The 21024-nt window shown below is 40.3% G+C and overlaps 1 protein-coding gene across 1 annotated transcript in view; it reads left to right on the top strand.

Moving 5' to 3' along the window:
• Positions 1-21024, top strand: part of MSH3 (mutS homolog 3) — a 177753-nt gene that overhangs the window by 39527 nt on the left and 117202 nt on the right. Inside the window, exon 9 of the mRNA XM_075067487.1 lies at positions 20683-20795. Within this exon, the coding sequence (XP_074923588.1) occupies positions 20683-20795 (113 nt within the window). The remainder of the gene's footprint in view (positions 1-20682; positions 20796-21024) is intronic.

The raw sequence follows: 21024 nt of genomic DNA on the forward strand, positions 1-21024 counted from the left end.
GTGGAACTGGGAGCATTTCTGAGAATGCCACCATAGAGGTCCTGGATTTCAGTCTCTTCCCTAGCAGCTTAAATTTGGCTTCCAAGACATCTCTCCTACCCTTCCCTATGTCATTGGTACCTACATGTACCACAACCACCGGCTCCTCCCCAGCACTGCACCTAAGTCTGTCTAGATGCCTCGAGAGATCCGCAACCTTTGCACCAGGCAGGCAAGTCACCATACGATTCTCCCGCTCATCACAAACCCACCTAGCTGTTTCTAATGATCGAATCTCCCATTACTAACACCTGCCTTTTCCTAGCAACTGGAGTTCCCTGCCCCGGAGAGGTAACCTCAATGCGAGAGGCAACCCCAGCGCCATCTGGAAGGAGGGTCCCAACTATGGGAAGGTTTCCCTTTGCTCTCATTGACTGTTCTGCTTCCCTGGGCCTTTATTCCTCTTCAACAGCACGCAGACTGTCTGAGCGGAGGTGGGACAATTCTATAGTGTCCCAGAAAGCCTCATCAACATACCTCTCTGCCTGTCAGAGCTGCTCCAGTTCCGCCACCCTGGCCTCCAAAGTCCGTACGTGGTCTCTGAGGGCCAGGAGCTCCTTGCACCGACTGCACACATGCACCTCCCACCTAAAGGGCAGGTAATCATACATGCTATACTCAGTGCAATAAACTGGATAGCCCCCACTCTGCTGCTGGGCTTCTGCCTGCATTGTCTCCTAGTTAATGAAAGGGTGGGTTTAAAGAAAGGAGTTTTGGAATATGGTTTGAAGTATAAGTTTTAAGGGGTCTACAGGGGAACAGGTAGGACCGACAAGGGACCCCCGCTTCTCTCCCGCTCCCCCTCCAAACTGCCTTGCGAAACTCCCTGTTAGCAGCCCCTGGACGCAAGCTCCCTGGTCACTTGTGTGCCGCTTTATAAAGCCCTGACCTGAGTGAATGCCCGCCCACTGATTAAGGCTCAGCCAATTACCAGAGGCTTCGAGCTTTCAAACCTTCCTTTGAAGCTCACGGCCTCCAAATGCCAGCCACAGCACACGGTTCTTCGAACAAACAGACTGACAAACACAAGCTCAGCACACAGCAATAGTTGTCTCCAACTATAGAATTAGAATTTATAATCCCTATTCCATGATAAGATATATTATAGCTCGAAGATATCTCATCTAAAAATAGTTTTAGATAAGCTTTTTCCTCAAAGCATTTTATCAAAAAAAATTGATTTAAATAAAAATCATTGATTTTTTTTTTTTTAATCCATCCTGATTTAAAATGAAAATCATGGAAAGAAACTGGTATGTAACAGTTGGATAGCCTTATTTTCAAGATGTTTCTCTAGTAGTTTATCCTACTGTGCATTTTGATTGAAGTATGGAATTGTGCCTTTTAGATTTATCATTAAATCCATTTACTGCATTGATCGGTTTTGTCAGGAACATCTTTAAATGTAGTTTTTGTTACACAATTCCTGAGTCATAGCGTATTTTAAAAGCTTAGGATCTGAATGAAAGTTAAATGATGATAGAAGTAAAGAGCATTACTTATTTCTCAAAGTTGCATCTGTCTGAGTCCTTGCTTTCTTTTCTGACACATGTAAAATCGTCAGATTGACTTTGGGCTCCTGGATTTTCAAAGTTATGGCTAACAGAGAGATTATTCTTCAAAACAGTTTCCTTTGGCAAAGACTTATAAAAAGCTATCATGAATGAAGCTGAATTCCAATTGCTTCTAGTAACAGGGTATTCTATTGTATTGGTCAATTTTTGATGATTTGGGGTGTCATAAGAATGGCCATACCAGGGCAGACCACAGAGCAAGTAACCCCCAAACACAAACACACATTACAGATAGCTACTTACCCCAAGGGTCCTGTATTTGCTCCTCCTTCACCTGGAGAACTCCCTCTCAGAACTCCCTGTAAGTGACCCCTGTTGTAAAGTGGACCCCTGTCCACTTTTAATTTTTTTGTTTGTTTGTTTTTATTAGTTAGCCTCTTTGGGATGCGCATGTGGAAAAGGTTAAATGCAAGTGAAATTGAGCCTGCAGCTAGAACTGCTAATTTTTTGTGAAGGGGGTAGGGAGGGAGAGCAAGAATGAATAAAAGAATTTTCCAAATATTGGAAATAATCTTTGAAATAATTAGTGTTCTGTAATCTGCTGAGGAGCTTTCTAGGAACCATCACCCACTCGGGTTTCTTGAACTTTGATAAGCATTCAAACCATGTTGGGGAAATGCAGATTAGCAAAACACTTTCTGTGCATTAGAGTTGTATGATTAGTAGCTCCTTGGTTAGTCACTTAAGGCTTGTCTGCACTGGCAATCTACAGTGCTACAACTTTCTCGCTCAGGGGATGTGAAAAACATCCCCCTGAGCGCAGCAAGTTTCGGCGCTAAAAAGCGCCAGTGTAGATAGTGCACCAGCGCTGGGAGCTACGCCCATCGTGGAGGTGGTTTTTTTAGAGTGTGCGCTCTGCTGTGACCACACAAGCCACGTTAAAGCATTGCTGCTTTAGTGTTGCCAGTGTAGACTAGCCCATAGTAAAGGCAAGAGTGTGAGAAAGAAGGGATGTTGATTAATGTTTTGTGTTGATAGTTAACATTTGTGTTTCTCCTCTACTTCTTCCGCACGCTTGGGGGCAGGCAAGTGCAAGGACTCAGTATGTAGGTTTTCAGTGATCTTTCTTTCATGACTATGAAGAAAAGTGGCTAAAAAGAAGAATGAAGGGCTATTTTTTTTTCCATTCACGCTTCACCATTTTTATTTCCTTCTGCAATGTAAAGCCCTGCAGCTTTGGTACACCGTCAAGTAGTCTTGGAAATATGACGTGAGCTGAATTCTTGCCAGAGATAGTGTGTCATTTAAATGAGGCCTCAGATTTTCAAAACGTACCAGACAGAAATATCAAGTCAATTCAGAAACTTAATTCATGTTCATGATCATGCATGATCAAGCAATCCATCAAGCTGAATCTGCCTTCATCAACTTATGTGAAATGTATTCTTTATTTGTAAAATCATTTCTCAGATGCTCTCTGCTAGCTAAATCTATCAGCTCTTTGGTCACAAAATAGCAACAAACTTGCAAAGCAGTAACATGGAAAGTACATTTATTGTAGCCTCTGGATGTTACACACTACATTAGACTTTGCGAGGTGATCTGCTGTGAAAGCTCTCTTTTCCCTGTGTCAGTTATTCATAGAGTCTGAAATAAAGTTGGGTAGCCTATTATTGTTTGACCTTTGATTTAAAGTGTTTTTAATTATGGGAGTTATTTAAAGGAACAATATAAATATGGACTGTATAAATATGCACAATGACAGAGAAACTTATGAATATTTAAAACATAAATTAGAAAAGTCAATGTATTTTAGCATTTCTATAAATCTTCAAGGGAACCCTAAAATAATTAATTGGAAAATCAACAAGTCCATTTTCATCACACTTAATGGGTTTTTAAATCTGTAGCAGCTTATCAAAGGAAGCATAAATTAGAACAGTAATTGAGTCACCAGCTGTCTCCTGTTTTCTGTCCAGACATTTCTATTAAAAACATGGCAAAACAAATGTAAGGTATATTTTTTTTTCAACAAATGAAAAACACTATGTGCCAGATTCTTCTCAAGCAGTTTGTTTTAAATTATAAATTCTCAGTTCAAGGCATGCTGGGCAGTCCATACTTGTGGCCTTGTCCTTCGTCTGTGTAGGATGGAGTTAGGCTAAGCTATCAACTAATAGTGAGGCCTCTTTAGAACATACCACCAACAGTCAGTAAGACAAAATGTCCTGCTTCAGTAGTTAGGACTGCTACATAACTAAAGTTGTGTGTGTCTTTTGGGAATCCAACAGTAGTAGTTCACTTCCTTCTCTTCTCCCCACCCCGCAGCCCCCAAGTTATAAATCTTTCAGGAGTTTTACACAGTATTTTAATCAGTTTTGATTCAAGTTTTGATGAATGGCTGCATTTTCCCTTTCATTACTGCAGTAGGAGTGCTTTCTCAGTGGGTACTTCAGAGATGGTCACTGAAGCAGCAATGCCTCGCTCACAGCCCTGTCCCACATACTGACAGTAGTTTATTTCGTGTAGCACAAATAGTCTGTCTAAATGACATATTTAAACACCTCAGTAAGCTGAAGCCTTCTTTCCAAGGGTGAGAGATGAATGTTTTGTCCATCTATGAAAATTAGTTTCCTGAAGTGCAAAGGAGAAACTGTCTTGTTTCAGGCTGCATGGAATGAGGACCCAGCTGAGAACCATCAGGAACTACTAAGTTGGTGTCTTAGGCCTGGTCTACACTACGCGTTTATACCAATTTTAGCAGCATTAAACTGGTTTAACGCTGCACTCGTCCACACAACGAGGCCCTTTATATCGATATAAAGGGCTCTTTAAACCAGTTTCTGTACTCCTCCAGGATGAGAGAGTAGCGCTGAAATGGTATTACCATATCGATTAGGGTTAGTGTGGTCGCAAATCGACGGCATTGGCTCCGGTGGGTATCCCACAGTGCACTACTGTGACCGCTCTGGAAAGCCATCTGAACTCGGATGACATGACCAGGTAGATCAGGAAAAGCCCCACGAACTTTTGAATTTCATTTCTTGTTTGCCAGCGTGGAGCTCTGATCAGCACGGGTGGCGATGCAGTCCCAAATAAAAAGAGCTGCAGCATGGACCGTATGGGAGTACTGGATCTGATTGCTGTATGGGGAGACAAATCTGTTCTATGCAAAAGCTCCGTTACAGAAGACGAAATGCCAAAACATTTGAAAAAAATCTCCAGGCTATGATACAGAGTCCACAGCACAGTGCTGTGTGACACGCGTAACGGAAAGCCAAAGAATCAAATGGACGCCCATGGAGGAAGGGAGAGGGGACTGAGGACTCCAGCTATCCCACAGTCCCCGCAGTCTCCGAAAAGCATTTGCATTCTTGGCTGAGCTCCCAATGCCTGTAGGGTCAAACACATTGTCCGGGGTGGTTCAGGGTATGTTATTGTGCTTTGTGTGGCCGCGTGCACTCGATTTTATACAATCTGTTTTACAAAACCAGTTTATGTAAAATCAGAATAATCCTGTAGTGTAGATGTACCCTTAGAGACTTTAGATGCAGCTTCAGGACTGTTTTCCTGGTGACCCACAGAGAGGAAAGAGGTGGCCTACTAACCCCTTTAACTTGTTGAGTCTGCAGCGCTGACCGGGCCATGGCAAGACAAACTGTGACCAGACTCTGCAGCTGTGTTCTCTAGCCAGAGACTCAGCAGATGTTGGCCATCTCTGAAGGAGTACCACCAAGCTTTAATTGCAGAAGCCTTGAAAGTTCTTATCCCATTTTTATATTTGTATTTCTGAGAGTCAGATTTTTATTTGGTGGCAGCAATAAAAAAAAAAAAAGTATTGCAGGTGCCTGTAGATTAAAAATGGCCTAAAATCAATAATAGAACCAGTTTTGTGTACTTATGGGTGATAAATGGATGCCAGAGTTAAAGTTTAGAAGCTGCGAGAGCAGTCTCTCACTTCCATTTCCTCTGTTGTTTAGTTTACCCCTTAATTTGCTCCTACTTTCTCTCTATTAGCTCACTTTTCATTCTTGTTCATCTTATTAGCATAAATTATTGCCTCTTCTCCATCAGCCACTTTCCGTCTCCTCTCCATCACATAAGCCTCTCCCTCACTTTCATTATGTGTTTGTGAAAATTAGTGTGACGTATGTATAAGAATGTAAGATAGGCCTGAACAGCAATTTAGAGTACTTCTGCACCAGGACCAGCAGAAGCAGAGCAGTAGCCAGTGGGAGCCTCCTCTGCTCTCACTGATTGATTTAGTTGGGGATTGGTCCTGCTTTGAGCAGGGGGTGGGACTAGATAACCACCTGAGGCCCCTTCCAACCCTTACAGCCAGGGAGTAATAACTTGGAAGAAGGGAATGAGACCAGGGAAAACTTCTGTCTGAGCAGACTTGAAGCTGAGCCTCAGTTTAAATGTGGTGTTTGTGCCCTAATCAGAGTGCTGTGGTGACAAGTTAGAGTTTGGATGTCTTTTGTAGCTACAGTTGGATTGCTCAGAGCCAATTATCCTTTGTAAAAAGGCAAGCAATAGTTTAATTTTCCAGCCAAGATAGAGAAGACTGTATAACAATTTTTAGAACTTTGCAACCACTTGCTGTTGTAGCTCACACCTGGGTGGTTTTTTAAAAGGGTGAATAAGGTTTGTGAGCTACCGGCTACATAGTTCAAAGGCTGTTATTTTTGCTAGAAAGACGAGCAGTAGTTTTAATTTCTACTTAAGCTAGGTTTCACTTTGTAGTAAAATAAAGTACAATTTAATTACTTGATGGCTCTGCTGTACACAATAGGATGTGATTTTAGGATGGTATAGCATCTCTAGTGCTTGTTTTTACAGGCTTTTGCAATTGCAGACTTAACCGATGTTGTCAGGCGGAACATCTTGTTACTTAATAGTTTTATTATGGTAGCACCTAGAGGTCCCAGTACAAGCACTGTATGTCACAAAAAAAGACAGTTCTTGTCCCCAAAACTTGACAGAGTTGTCGGTAATGCTAAGTAGGTTTTCAGATTTTTACTTGAATTTGAGGTAAATTATTACATAGCCTCAGTTCTCATTCAGTCTCAAATTGGTTCTGCTAGTGGCATTTTATATTAAAGTGAAGATAAAACTGAATAAAAGACCAGATGAGAGTCTCTCACACCAAAGAATGAGAAATTTTTGTGATAGTGCCAAACAGAGACATGCTATTAGATAATCACAGCAGCAACTATATTTCATTTTCTTGAGAGAATGAGATCTCAGTCCAGAAATTCAGACAATCATACTTCCTTGCTGGGCAACCGGATTTGAATCTTAGTTCCCTATGGACAAATGATCTGCAGTCCCCAGCCTGTTGAGCAGTCTGCTGAAGTTTTATAAGCCAGACACTTCTTAGTAGAACTCTAGGATGGTGAATTCCTCTCTGTAATTCAGTTTCTAAGGCACAAATCTCGTCCCTTGAACACAGCCTGAGTGTATGAGATACACACAGCTGAGATGTGTTGTGGGGAAGGCTATGAAGTGGTTACACGAAAGCTCAATGACTGTGGAGACTTCAGTTTCCCTGGCAGCACCTTTTATTTCCTATTTTGCTGGTAGCACTGTGTAGCAGAGGATCTGTTGGCCCACTTTGTATCTCTTCTCCCACCATTTTCAGCAGTGCAAAAAGAGCTGCTGTGGAACTGTACTCTATGGAGTACAAGCATATACGGCCCCTGTGTTGGCTCTGCCAATCCTATCCTTCACCAGCCCGGTACAGCCAAACTCTGCAATAAGTTATACTGAATAAGGGGACTTTCATGCCTACAGAGATGGTGGAGCACGATTTGCCCATAGTGCAATCTGTCTTTGGATTTCCATAGTGAACCTCTCTCCTAGTATTTTGCTCTTTCTGTTACAGAATTCCCACTGCTGTCATTAGGTGCCCTACATGTGTAGGGAGAGCGGAGTGTCAGTTTCAAAAACTGTTATGTGGCTCTGAGTGTAGAATTTTGCCTTATATACTAACACTAATAAACTGGAATACATTTTTTCCCCACAGCTGTACTGTGTGTTTCTGCCACTTCCCTTTATGATTTATGTGTGACATTTCTGCAGGGAGTTTACACGTTGGCCTCTTAGCTAACAATTTAGGTATAAATAGTGTGCTATTTTATATTTAGAAAACCATATAAAACAAAAACATATAGAAAAGTAAGTACATTCCTTGATGAGTAGGTTAATGTTTAGAGCTCAGAAAAAGTAGCTTTGAGGGGGGTGGTATTTCTATATACTTTCCCTTACAAATAAATAACTAAATTTTCTTAAGAAGAAATGTGTAATTAATTATAGATATACCTGCTAATAAAATGTTTCTGGAATTAGAACTGATAAACTTCTTTAGAGAAATCCCAGTATTCTTACTGACACTTATGGGTCTTTAAAGTTTTAGTCTTGCTACTGATGACTTTTCAGGCTTTCAACATGACTGACATTCAGAAACTGCTGCTAAATTGTTACCTGACACTGAACATGGAACAGATTTTTGAAAATATGAAAGTTCAGCGTCTATGTGGTTTATAAAGAAAGCAACTCCCAAAACTTTTTACAACGTGAGACATCAATTGCCAAGAAAAGAATGTGAAGTAATAAGAAATATTACGAATTAGACAACAAAAAACCTATCTGAATATTCAAGACAAGTATGTTTCTTTTTTTACTAGTTAGAGTAACAGGCTATTTTAAGCAAGAAATTCAAGAATGATTGCAAATTTTCTGCCTGACTGCCAAGAATAATGACCTGTCACTGTAATCTGAAAGCAATGATACAGAAGCCTTCATTTCAGATCTTAATTAAAATCAGATGTTTTGGTCTTCAACTGTTTTGACCTTCCAACTTTTCTGTTTAGCCCATCATTGTTTTAGACTTGTGTGGAATCCCAGAATATCCTATGCAGTATACGCTAAACAAAGTGCATCATTTTGTAACAGCATTATTAAAGCAAAAAGTTTTGCTTCAGATGAGTATAAGGTGATATCTGCCACTTACGAGAACTGATTGAGTTTCTTCTCCTAGAATCTTTACCGGGCACACGTGGGAGAATTTCCTGGAAAGCTGTTCGGTTCTTAACTATGGCATTCCTTTTGTAATAAAATCAGAATTGGAATATGCCTTTTGTCCATTTCTATTTTCTAGGTTTGTTTGCTGCTGCTCATTAACCCAAATTCGTGGATCTGTGTGCAGAATTTTTTAATATAACATTTAAATTTTACTACTTAAATTTACAATCTATCTCTAAATAGTGGTTAGAAATCAGTTTTCCTATCGTAGGCAAGGCATAGACCAAGTGCCTCCTAGACTCCCTCTGCCCTCGTTAGGCATCACATTACATGTTTGTAGAAAGTACAGCCTTCTGCTCCACTGGGGAGACTGCCATGCTTGCCTCATTTGCTGCTCTTCTGGATTCTTGTCCTCTTTTGGGGGTTCTGTATTTTTTCTCTTCTTCCTCTAGTATAGCAGTGCCCCTATTAGAAACAGTTAGGCTGGCTTCTCCAACTTGTTGCCATCTGCATTCAGGCCTTCAGACTCCTTTTTTTGCAACGAAGAGCTTGGCCGTTTTAGAATCGGCTGGAAACAAAGATGAAGGACTGTGTGATCTGCCATCTCTTTATATACTATAAACCCTGTGGATCCCAGACTCCAGTTTGGGAGCTATCAACGTGGTTTACATCATCGTGCAGGAGTTGTTTGTGTTTTGTTCTGTTGTTAGTAGAAACAGCTTATTTATATAGGGGATAAACGAGAGTTTGGAATTCCTGGTATTATTCAACCAGCCTAATGAAAGAGCAGCAGTTACATCTTTGATGGGGAATTTAGTCCTTGACAGGTAGGATTGTAGCCAAAGTGTAGGAAATTGAAGCAGGGAGAATAGAGGCAAGTTCTAACAGACATGTAGAGGAACCTCTTCACCTGTGTTATTTACTCACCAAAAGTATTTCTCTTGTTACATTCATTTCAGCAGCACACACTAGCTTCCTGGCAGCTTCCCCTTTACCCTCTAGCTCTGAGAGTAAGTTTCTAGGACTCTCCTTTCATCTATATCCTTTGCAAATGTAGGGTCCACACTTCAGTGTAAACATTTGTAGCTGCTAGATTGTGCAATAAATGCTTTAACTTCTGGATTCTAGGAGAAGTTTATCCACCTTAAATAGTGACTCCAGAAATATGTTGTGTTTTATAGTCGTGTTTAATTGTACATATTTTACTTCAACAGCCTTGTATAAGAAAATGTTTGTTTCTGTGAGAAAGTACTAAATATTTTGCATTTGTGTATATAGGTTCCAAATAATTTTGAGTGTGTTTGGAGGGCCAGTGACATTTTTCATAATTTATATAACAATGAATACACACAAGGTTGTTGATAGTTGTTTGGCTGTGTGTGTGTGTTCTATCTGTATGCTTCCCCAGCTCTGTGCAGAGAGCAGAGACAACCGACTTTGATTGAACTATCCAATAAATTCACATACTCGGTTTTCAGCAAAGGAACTTGGTCAAGTTTATTGCTGATGAAGCACAATGCTAATTCCTGGGCTTAATGGTTACAGGTACACTAGCACACGTATGTTCATGATAGTGGACCGGCTCAGATAGTGGCAAGACTTTCCATTATGCCTTTGGCCCGACCCCGACATCCCCTCAGCGATACCTCTTTATAGCCCAATGCAAAAAAGTTTACGTATTGTCCCTCTGACGTATTTGGGTGCCACCTATTGCCTTATACCTGTTGTTTTGATCAAAACATCTCAATCTATCATGCAGTTACCCTGACCTTATCTTTAGGATGGGTCAGTGTGTTCCTCTTATCTTTGGGGAATGTGCTGGTATTAGGGTTTTCTAGTACCACCCTTCTGGAATGTGTTTGCGTGTATATTCTTGTACCTAGCACTATGTAGGATTGTGTGTTTCTGCAATATCAGCCCAGTTCTTGCCAGATTCTTTGAGCAGGGCCTGCCTCTTCCTCGCAACTTAACTTTGCTTCATAGCAGAAAAGCTTTAACCACTACTTTAGTTCAGGCTTCTGATATGAGGGCTTATGTTTCAGGCTCACTTCCTACTATGGAGATCAGCTCATACTCAGCTTTTAAAGGGTGACTTCAGTATGGGCTGGGAAAAATACTTAAACAATTGAACATGTCTATCTTTTAGAGGCTTGGTCAGGTATTCTTCTTCTTGTTTATTTACCGTAGCAATCATTTTTATTTGAATGAAGTATATTGTTCCCTACAGTTAAGTCATAATACTGAGTTTGTTGATGCAGTCTTTCTATGGCACCATACTGTGATGTGACAGAAACACATGATTATGGCTTCACTGCAGGATCTGGCAGGAGGGAAGCTTTTTTCAAAAGACATACCTTTAAAATTATAATGGTAATATACCATAGAAGAACAGAGGGAAAGAAAACTGCTTTTGGTTCAGATATCCTATCTCATAGAAATCTATGCCAGTTTCAGGTCTCTGTCTAATAAAACATGTATGTTCTGATACTGCAATCTCTTGGGATAAAAAGTTGTAGGTTTGAATTTTAAACCAAGATTTGGACTTGTAGCCGTAGATTCTGCATTGCAGTGCTATGGACAAGAAGTGAGGGTACGAAGAAGCATTAGAGATGCTGTGCTTTGAATGAGATGTTAACCCAAGGTCCCAAGTGCCCATCTCCAGTTGCTGTTTAACATCTCATTTTATATCCATGCTGATGTATGTTTCCTTCTCCTCTGTCCTTGTAGGCATCTTCAGTGCTGTCTGGCTGTTAAACTTTCTAAAGCAGTTTGACACTTTTTAATATGAAAAGCACTGCATAAAAACAAATTCTGTGGTATTTTCAGTTATGCCACTTATTATGAGGCAATGTTTAAAAACATTTGGCTTATTAGTACAGATTTACCTTTGAAAAAAGGTAGATTAGGTAATAACTTATTATGCAATTATATATTATGAGTTACGTAATTTAGTGGATCAGCCTCTGCTGGTGAAAGAGACAAGCTTTTATGTTTACACAGAGCTCTTCTTCAGATTGCATAAGCTTGAGAGCTTGTCTCTTTCACAAACAGAAATTGGTCCAATCAAAGGTATTTACTCACCTGCCTCCTCTCTCTGATATCTTGGGACCAACGCAGCTACAATAACCCTGTAAACAGATTTAGTTGTGTTTATCAAAAATTGCTTTTGTGTTTTAAGATTTCTTTTGAAAATATTGAATCAATTATGTTTACAAATTGCAACATCATTGTCTCAATCTGGAGCTGAATATACCAGGAATACAAAACATAGTTTGAAACTGACACTATAGATTTTATGGCAGTGGAACTGTGACATTGACCATTTCTTATTAATTTCTCTAACTGATCTGATCCTACAGTGTTTTGCAATAGATTTATTACAGAGATTGTCCTATTTTTTTAACCATTGGCGTGAATTATAATTAGCTTTTGGGGAAAAAAATAAAAAAGCTGATTAAAATGATTATATAATTCCTTTCAGTTTCTTTCCCTCTTCCAAACATAACATGAACATAAGAATGGCCATTTTGGTCCAGACCACTGGTCCCTCTAGCCCAATATTCTGTCTTTCCACAGTGGCCAATGCCAGATGCATCAAGGGGAATGGACAGGTAATCATCAAGTGATCCATTCCATGCTTTGGAAACATCAGAGTCTTAGGGGTTTCCAAAGCATTGGGTGGCATTCTGGATCATCTTGGCTAATAGCCATTGATGGACCTGTCCTCCACAAACTTATCTAATTCTTCTTTGAACCCAGTTATACTTTTGGCCTTCACAAAATCCCCTTGCAACAAATTCCACAGTTCTGGAACAATCGTGTAAATGAGAGCTTTTATTTTGACCCTTATACAGCTTTTGTGAATAAAGGCTGTTTTCCATGAATGATAGCTCTGTTTCTTTTCAGTGGACTATAGTTCCTCACTTAGTGAGGTGTTTTCTTGTGTTGTGTCTATTTGCATTATATGATCTGGTTTTAGGAGGGGAAAAAGCCTGCAGTGTTATATTTACAGTATGTACTTTTTTTGATAATATTCTAATATCAGAAATACACTACAATATATGTTCACTACTGAATATCGAGGTATAAAATGTCAGGCAAGTGTTGTTAGTGACTTTATAAAAATCCATGTTTTGTTTAAATGTATTATAAACAAAGAAGAATTGATTGAGACTCTGACTTTTGCTCTTTGGTCAATGGGAGTGCAATTTCTTTTCAAGATTTGTTAATCTGATCTGAAGTTTTAAAGGATATGAACCTTTAAAAAAAAAAAAAGGTACTAGATTTCTGTGGATTGAAGGTCACACTTCTACCTTTTTACAAGTTTAAAAATGAAGAAAAATCAAAGAGGAGGCAAATGGAAGTTAAAGCTAGTGTAACTTAAACTGTTTGTGAAAACTGTTTGTTTTATTTTTTCAAGCCAAGTTTGCTAAGTATGTTGAAGAAATGCTAATTACTATGACAGAGGGCTAACACTGCTATGGTTGCGGTTAAAGAGGAATTAATGAAGAGGATACAATATTCAATGCTAGTTTCTACCCAACAAAACTAGATCTTAATAAGAACAGGGCACACCAATATTTTTAGGTGTCTGAAATGGAATTAGCAGATTAAAGTTGCCTCAACTTTACTTTTCTTCTTTGAGCGATTGCACATGTTCATTTCTCTCGGCCGACTCCAAGCCTCCTCAGTTCCTTCTTACCACCTGTGACGGTTGCTGGAACTGCTCACCTTGATTTTGCAAGTGCTCTCAGTGGATTCTTTATACTGTGTACCCTTGTGTTTTGTTGTACATAGTTTAGTATTGTTACTGTTTTTAGTACAGCTAGTTAAGTTTTACCCCGTCTGAGAGTTTTGGTTGATTTCTGGTGCCAAAAGATGCCTTGTTCACCTGGCTTAAAGCACTGCATTTTCCTGCAATAATGCTATGCCTCTGAGTGACCTGCACTCAGGTTGCTTCAGGGGTCTCAGGAGGGCTTGTATTAGGGAGCATTGCCAAATTTCTATGGACTTCAAGTCTTGCACAAAGGAAGACTATGAAGCCGCTGTAAAGTTTCTACTCATGGAGGCGGCCTTTAAACCCCCGTCTGAGCCAGATTGGTCAGACTCTGCACCAAGTGCTTCAGCATTGGTCAGGAGTATGCCTCCTACCATGCTTGAGTCCCAACATTGCTCACCATCCTCAGTGCCTGAGAGTACGTCTACACTACGAGATTAGTCTGATTTTACATAAACCGGTTTTATAAAACAGATTGTTTAAAGTCGAGTGCACGTGGCCGCACTAAGCACATTAATTCGGCGGTGTGCGTCCATGGTTCGAGGCTTGCATCGATTTCTGGAGCGTTGCACTCTGGGTAGCTGTTCCATAGCTATCCCATAGTTCCCGCAGTCTCCCCTGCCCCTTAGAATTCTGGGTTGAGAGCCCAGTGGCTCATGGGGCAAAAATCATTGCCGTCGGTGGTTCTGGGTAAGTGTCGTCAGTCATTCTTTCCTCCATGAAAGCAACGGCAGACAATCATTTCATGCCCTTTTTCCCTGGATTGCCCTGGCAGACGCCATAGCACGGCGACCATGGAGCCCGTTCAGCTTTTTTTTTTTTTACAGTCACCGTATGTGTACTGGATGCCGTGGACAGAGGCGATACTCCAGCGCTACACAGCAGCATTCATTTGCTTTTGCATGATAGCAGACATGGTTATCAGTCATTCTGTACTGGCTGCTGCCGGCATAAATTGGCAATGAGATGACGGTTATTTGTTCCTCTGTACTGTCTGCTACTATCATGGGTGCCCCTGGCTGAGATTGGCTGGGAGTGCAAAAGCAAAACTGGGAATGACTCCCCGAGTCAATCCCCCTTTATGGTTTCTAAAAATAGAGTCAGTCCTGCCTAGAATATGGGGCAAGTGTACTAGAGAACCAGTGTATCAGAGAGCACAGCTGCTCCGTGTCAGATCCTGCAGAAATGATGAGCTACATGCCATTCACGGGGGGTGCCCCTGCAACAACCCCACCCGTTGCTTCCCTCCTCCCCAACCTTCCTGGCTACCGTGCAGTGTCCCCCCATTTGTGTCATGAAGTTATAAAGAATGCAGGAATAAGAAACACTGACTTGTTAGTGAGATAAAATGAGGGGGAGGCAGCCTCCCGGGCTATGACAGTCCAGGCAGGACATTAAGCGGTGCGGGGAGAGGAGCCCAGCATGCCGCTGCTATGATAGTCCAGGCAGTACAGAATCTTTTCTTTACACAGGAAAGGGAGGGGGCTGATGGAGCTCAGCCCCCAGTTGCTATGATGAAGACGGTTACCAGCCGTTCTGTACCATCTACTGGAATGACCCAGGATCATTCCTATTTTTACCCAGGCGCCCCCAGGCCAGCCTCACCTGAGGCCAGCCAGGAGCACTCACGGGCTGATGGTGACGGTTACCAGTCCTACTTGCACCGTCTGCCACGGGGAGGGGAGAGGAGCGGATACTGCGCTTCACTGCTGCAGCATCGCGTCTACCAGCAGCATTCAGTAGACATAGGGTGACATTGAAAGAAGTCAAGAAACTATTTCTTTCCCTTTTCTTTCACGTGGGGGGGGGGAGTAAATTGACGAGCTATTCCCTGAACCACGCCGGACAATGTGTTTGACCTACAGGCATTGGGAGCTCAGCCAAGAATGCAAATACTTTTCGGAGACTGCTGTGGACTGTGGGATAGCTGGAGTCCTCAGTACCCCTCCCCTCCCTCCATGAGCGTCCATTTGAGTCTCTGGCTTCTCCGATATGGTAATACCGATTTTAGCGCTACTTCTCTCATCAGGGAGGAGTACAGAAACCGATTTAAAGAGCCCTTTATAGCGATATAAAGGGCGTCGTAGTGTGGACGGGTACAGCGTTAAATCAGTTTAATGCTGCTAAAATCAGTTTAAACGCATAGTGTAGACCAGGCCTAAGAAGAGGCAAAAGGCTTCTAAGCAGACTGCTGAGAGTGCAAGATCCCCTGCACCAAAGTCTGCTAAGAATAGAGTGCTGTCTAAGTCTAAGCACTGCACTGCTTCGGCACTGCAGAACTCAGCACCATTAACTTGGTTACCTAGGGAAGTACCATAGAGTCTGGAGCCAGAGGGAGCACCTTAGACATCTGGGGTATCGCATCTTACTGATACCATCTCAGTACCAGAGGCATTTCGAATATTGCTGGCAATTTGAGTCATCACTGTCAGTGCCAGCAGACGTGGGGGAAAACAGCAAGGTCACTTCAGCGCTCAGTACCGTGCTGGTCCCATTTACCTCAGATGGCTTGCCTTTCAGTACCATCAAAGGGGAAACCTGCGATGCTTGTCTCTCATAATCCTACTTACTGTGGAAGGCTCATTAGATATTATGTTACCGTAAGACTGTCCTCCTTTGTCTAATGTACATAGTTATATAGTTATCTGTGGAATATTGGTTAATATATTATATAGTTTTTACAGCTTGAGAATAACTCATCTGGTAGCAAGCAGGAGCAGACCATGCCAAAACATTGATCTGACTCTCTGAGCTGCAGAGAGATGGAGGAGTAGCCAGGATGTACAGAACTGTGAGAGAGACTGCTAGCAGAAATGATATTATCCGATCTTTTCTCATATCAGTTCTAAGCTTTATTACCAGTGTCCTTCAGACCTCATTTCTCAATATTTGACCACCCCTTTACACACACACATGACAGTTCACTCAGAAGATAAATGTAATAGATAAGTAGATGATTTAGTCAGCTAATTTCTTTTGATGTTATGGAATAAGTTTTTTACAGGAGGGGTTTAACTGAGTGAAGGGGTAGAGGCTTCATGTACCAGGAGGGCATTTTGTGCACAGGAGATAGTATTAAAAGTATTATTTGAGATCAGACTTGATCTAATGGTTTCTTCTGACTTTAAGCTCTATGAAACTATACAACAGAATGCCAATTTACAAAAAAAAATTGGCATTACTTGAAAGCTATTTTTCAGTAATAAGTATCAAAAGCAGATATTTACTAATTGGTAGAATGTAAAATTATGGTTTTCATTTTATTTGACCATTTCATGTGTAAAGCATTTTAAGGAAATACTGTAAAGTAGGGCCTGTTCACATACTGTTTAACAACTATTAAGAAAACCAATCTCTTTCAAACAGGGACTTTGTGTCTTAGTGCCTTGTCTATCACTAAGCCCACTAAGTGAAACCAATTCTGCTTTCTAAATGTGCAATGTGTGTATCACATAGGGAACTGCTCTGTATGCATTTTAGTTGGTTAAAAAAACAAAAAACCCCTCACACCAGAAAATTGGTACCTTTTTTCTCTTTCAGAAGAACTGATGTTCAGAATGAACCAATAGGGCCCTTTACTGATTTTCCTGTGTGCTATGCTGCACTTGGACATAGAAAGCAAAACAGTAGTCTCCATTTTTATTTCTTGTAAAGAGTTAAATGTTGATTTTTAGATACTAGAGACAAGGTGGATGAGGTCGTATTTTTTACTGGGCCAACTTTTAGATATGTCCATCAGCCACTGTTATAGTTGAAAGGACTATGACATTAAGATATCCATTATAACATGGAACACAGTTTTTTCTAATAGAGTGACAGATAAAACTACATGCAATTTTCTTAAATGTCTTTGAATGTACATATGCTTCTAGGTGCTTAAGGAAACATATTAAACACAGTACAAAAAACAAAAATACACCAAGAATCAGAGGTTTTCCTTCAGTTCACTTGTATTTAATACACCGCTTTCCACAATGAACTCTAGTTAACCTTCTCCACCATTTGCCTCCTAGAAAGGATATTTACTTTAGACAATTTCAGAGTTCCACTTTGTTAAAATACACATAAAAATTATCATCATCTGGTGTGTGTTCAACACCAGGTTATAGGGGGAATAACAGCAAAACACATACAGTGGCACAAAAAGGAAAAAGCTTTCTCTTTAAAAATGTTCGGTTTCTTTGACTGGCTGTTTTAGGGTAACAGCTTCTTCTAATGATCCTTCTCAATTTTAAATCTGGAAGTAAATTAAACTATCAATATCAAACTGTGTTTAATAGCAACTCATTTGTAGAGGTTTTGACAAGATGATGTTTATGAAAGTTGACTGGAAGTTGAAAATTCAGGTTTAAATTGGGGTTGGTTTCTGGAGTAGTGTCATGATAACTCATTTGGCTATAATCAAAAAATGGTCTAAGGATAATAATGTCACTGAATAGAGGATAAAAACATCAATGATTTATTCAGCAAATTTTGTTTTTGTGGTGTCTTGGTGAATTTTAGGGCGGGTAGCTGCTGGATTAATAAACATAATAAATTTTTAGCATATTATGTAAGTATAGCAGTTACATCTGTATCAAATGGGTGTTTGATAATACTATAGAATTCATATAGGTATCTTAAAGATAGTTTTTGTCTGATTTTAAATGTGTTCTACTTTGAGATATTTCTCATAAATGGAATTTTTTTTTCCATTTTCTAAAGGCTTTGATTATTTTGCTTGCTTCTTTGTAACGTTATTCTGACACAAGAGGAACTTTTCCAAAAGCGCCTGAGTGAAATAGGAGCCTAAGTCTCAGTGACTTTGCAAGTTTTAAATTTTACCCAAGGTATACTGTTTGTTGCTTTCATTTGCCAAAATTTTATACAGAGGGAGATAACTTATATACAGCATGAATGACAGAGAAATTCACTTGATGAATCATGATAGAAAATGACACTTCACTGCAGCAAACTACACTAATAATTATTAAAAAATAGATACAAACTTTAAAAAAAAATCAGTGCTGGGGGCAGAACCAGCAAGCCATCTATCAAAGAGGTAGGTGGGTGGGGCTATGAGTGTGTGGAGGAAAACCTCCTATTTCGAGTTCAATTTCAAGAAATTATCTCTCTAGGTTCTCTTAAACTTCATTGTTTCGAAAACAGACACTATTGTGAGGACACAATAAATAAGAGTCTAAAAATAAAATCCCATTTTAAAAAGATTTCTTTAGTTTTGCCTCTGGGTGGCTAGGATTTAAAGACCTGCTCTCTTGCAAGACTGCCTCAAAGGCCTGCACTCTTCTATGCTCGAGGTAGCATTCAGTATGTGTTGGAGAATTACAAATTGTTCAGGTGGCCATAGATATTAAATTAGGTAGCTTAGACCTAGGGTCATCACTATATTAGGGTAGATATAAATGTAGGTTGGTACAAGCTAAAGGAACAAGAAGGAAAATAATATCTCATTGTACTAGTGTCAGTGGTAGTGATTTAAAAAAAAGTGATCAGAAATCATGTCCACCCCCTTTAAGAGTGATAGCAGATTGAACAAGAGTCCTAGTTATATCGATAGCTTTACTTAAGCATGTATCAATTGCAGACATCTGTAGAATGGCAGCTTGGTCCTCTGTTCATACCTTTTCTAATCATTATGTCTTGGCACCTGCAGCATGATCAGATGCTGCTGTAGGCAATGCAGTTCTCTCTTCTATATTGGACTGTTCTCCAACCCCTTCCCCCTTTTTTTAAAGGGGTACTACTTGGGAGTCACTTGAAGTAGAGTACCCACAGGGACACTGCTCAAAGGAGGAGAGGTTACTCGCTCTGTGCAGTAAATGGAGTTCTTTGAGATGTATGTCCCTGTGGGTGCTCTACTACCTGTACTCCTTCCCTTCTGCTTTGGAGTCTCCGTTGTTGGGATTTTGTGGTGGAGAAGGAACTGAGAGTGGTTCTCCCATGCAGTCCAACATAGCCTTAACACGGGCATGAGGATGTGTGGGGCCCATGTGTGGGGCTGAATGGGCACCAACACCAAAAATCTCTAATCAGTGGTGCAGGGTGCAGGTATGCCTGAAGTAGAGCCCCCACAGAGAGTCACATCTTGGAGAACTCCAGTTGCTGGACAAGATGAGTAACCTCTCTCCATCTTTTAATATATGGGACCCATACAGAAAAAAAGGGCCCTCCTATCAGTCTGAAAAACATTCCATTCCTATTGCATATGTTATATAGTACTGTAACATCTAGGAACTCCACTGAAGTATCAAGATCCCATTGTGTTGGGTGTGGTGCAGACAAATAAAGATGATGCTCCCTTCTCCAGATAGGTGTCAGGCAGAAGTGAACAAGTGGACAGAAAACAGAAATATGTTGGGGGACAGTGGCCTCCTTCCTTTTGGGAGATACCTGATGAGCTGTAGGCTAGTTCAGTGTCCTCAGGTCTATCATGTAGGAACTCTCTGCCAGCTTCATTCTCCACGGTGGTCCTTCCTGGGAACTATGGGGTGAGATCTGTCCATCTCCCAGGGATGGGTCCCACTGAAATGGACTTCTCTCTTTTTAAGGCTCCTTCTCCAAGACTGGTATGCCTTGCAGGGCTGCCTAAACCTAAAACTGCTCTTTAACCCCTTCTTGCCTGGTGTCGGATTTGTACACAGTGTCACAACGAGTTATTCCACAACAGCCATTTCTGATGAACTATTCCTGATTTTGTGTGGATGCTCTTATTCCAGAATAAGGGTTGTTTATTCCAAATTACCGGTAGTTTAATTGTGGATTAAGCTAATTCAGAATAAGGGATTCTTATTCTGAAATAAGAGCGCTGACAAATGTAGTTAGTCAGGAATAGTAATCTGCTTGAAATTCACACCCTACCTTATTCCACATGAAGTTTCATGTGTAGAGAAGCCCTTAGCCAGGAAAGTATCAGCTCCTTCCCTCTTAACTGTGTTGACTGTGAGAGTTTTTAGAATTCTGAGTTGTAAAAATTGGTTTCATCCATAAAATAAGAAGATATGTTTCTGAAAACATTCAACAAACTGAGTTAGTGAGTAGGAAGGTGCCATTTTTAGGTAATCACTTTTGGGGAGTATAACTTTAGTCATACAGAGTTTTATGGAGAGAAGGCAGGTTTTTAATTAAAAAAAAAAACGTTAAAATTGTTTTAGAATCCCTCTTAGATTAGATGCTGTAACTGATGTCTTCATTTACTATCCCCTGGCTTCTTAGCAATAAAAAGAGAGGAAAGAGGAAAAAAACAGTGAGTTGAAGTCTGAGCCTTCTTTAGTTCATAAAAGGAGATTAAGAATTGGAAACTAATAAGCGTTATTTTTTTCATTCCAGTTTACGAGATGACAGAATTCGAATAGAAAGGATGGAAGGCATTCATTTTGAATACAGCCATGCTTTCCAGCTGATTACTGATTTTTATACAAGAGGAGTGCTTGATACCACAGGTATTTCATTCAGAAAATCTTTGAAATTTATAGTGCTGATTAGTTGCTATATAGACAAATACAGGACTGGTGGCTAGTACAGTGGAGCTTGGTCCATTAGGTCTGACTAATACAAATATTTAATAACTACCCTCTGAGCTGGGTATATAGTTGCAAAACAAGTAAAGTAGCTGGAAAAAGGCAGAAATGTAAAGACTATGTAGTACTGTAGATATTTCTGAGAAGTTAC

This window comes from Chelonoidis abingdonii, chromosome 6 (assembly GCF_003597395.2).
Source record: "Chelonoidis abingdonii isolate Lonesome George chromosome 6, CheloAbing_2.0, whole genome shotgun sequence".
NCBI classification, from domain to species: domain Eukaryota; kingdom Metazoa; phylum Chordata; order Testudines; family Testudinidae; genus Chelonoidis; species Chelonoidis abingdonii.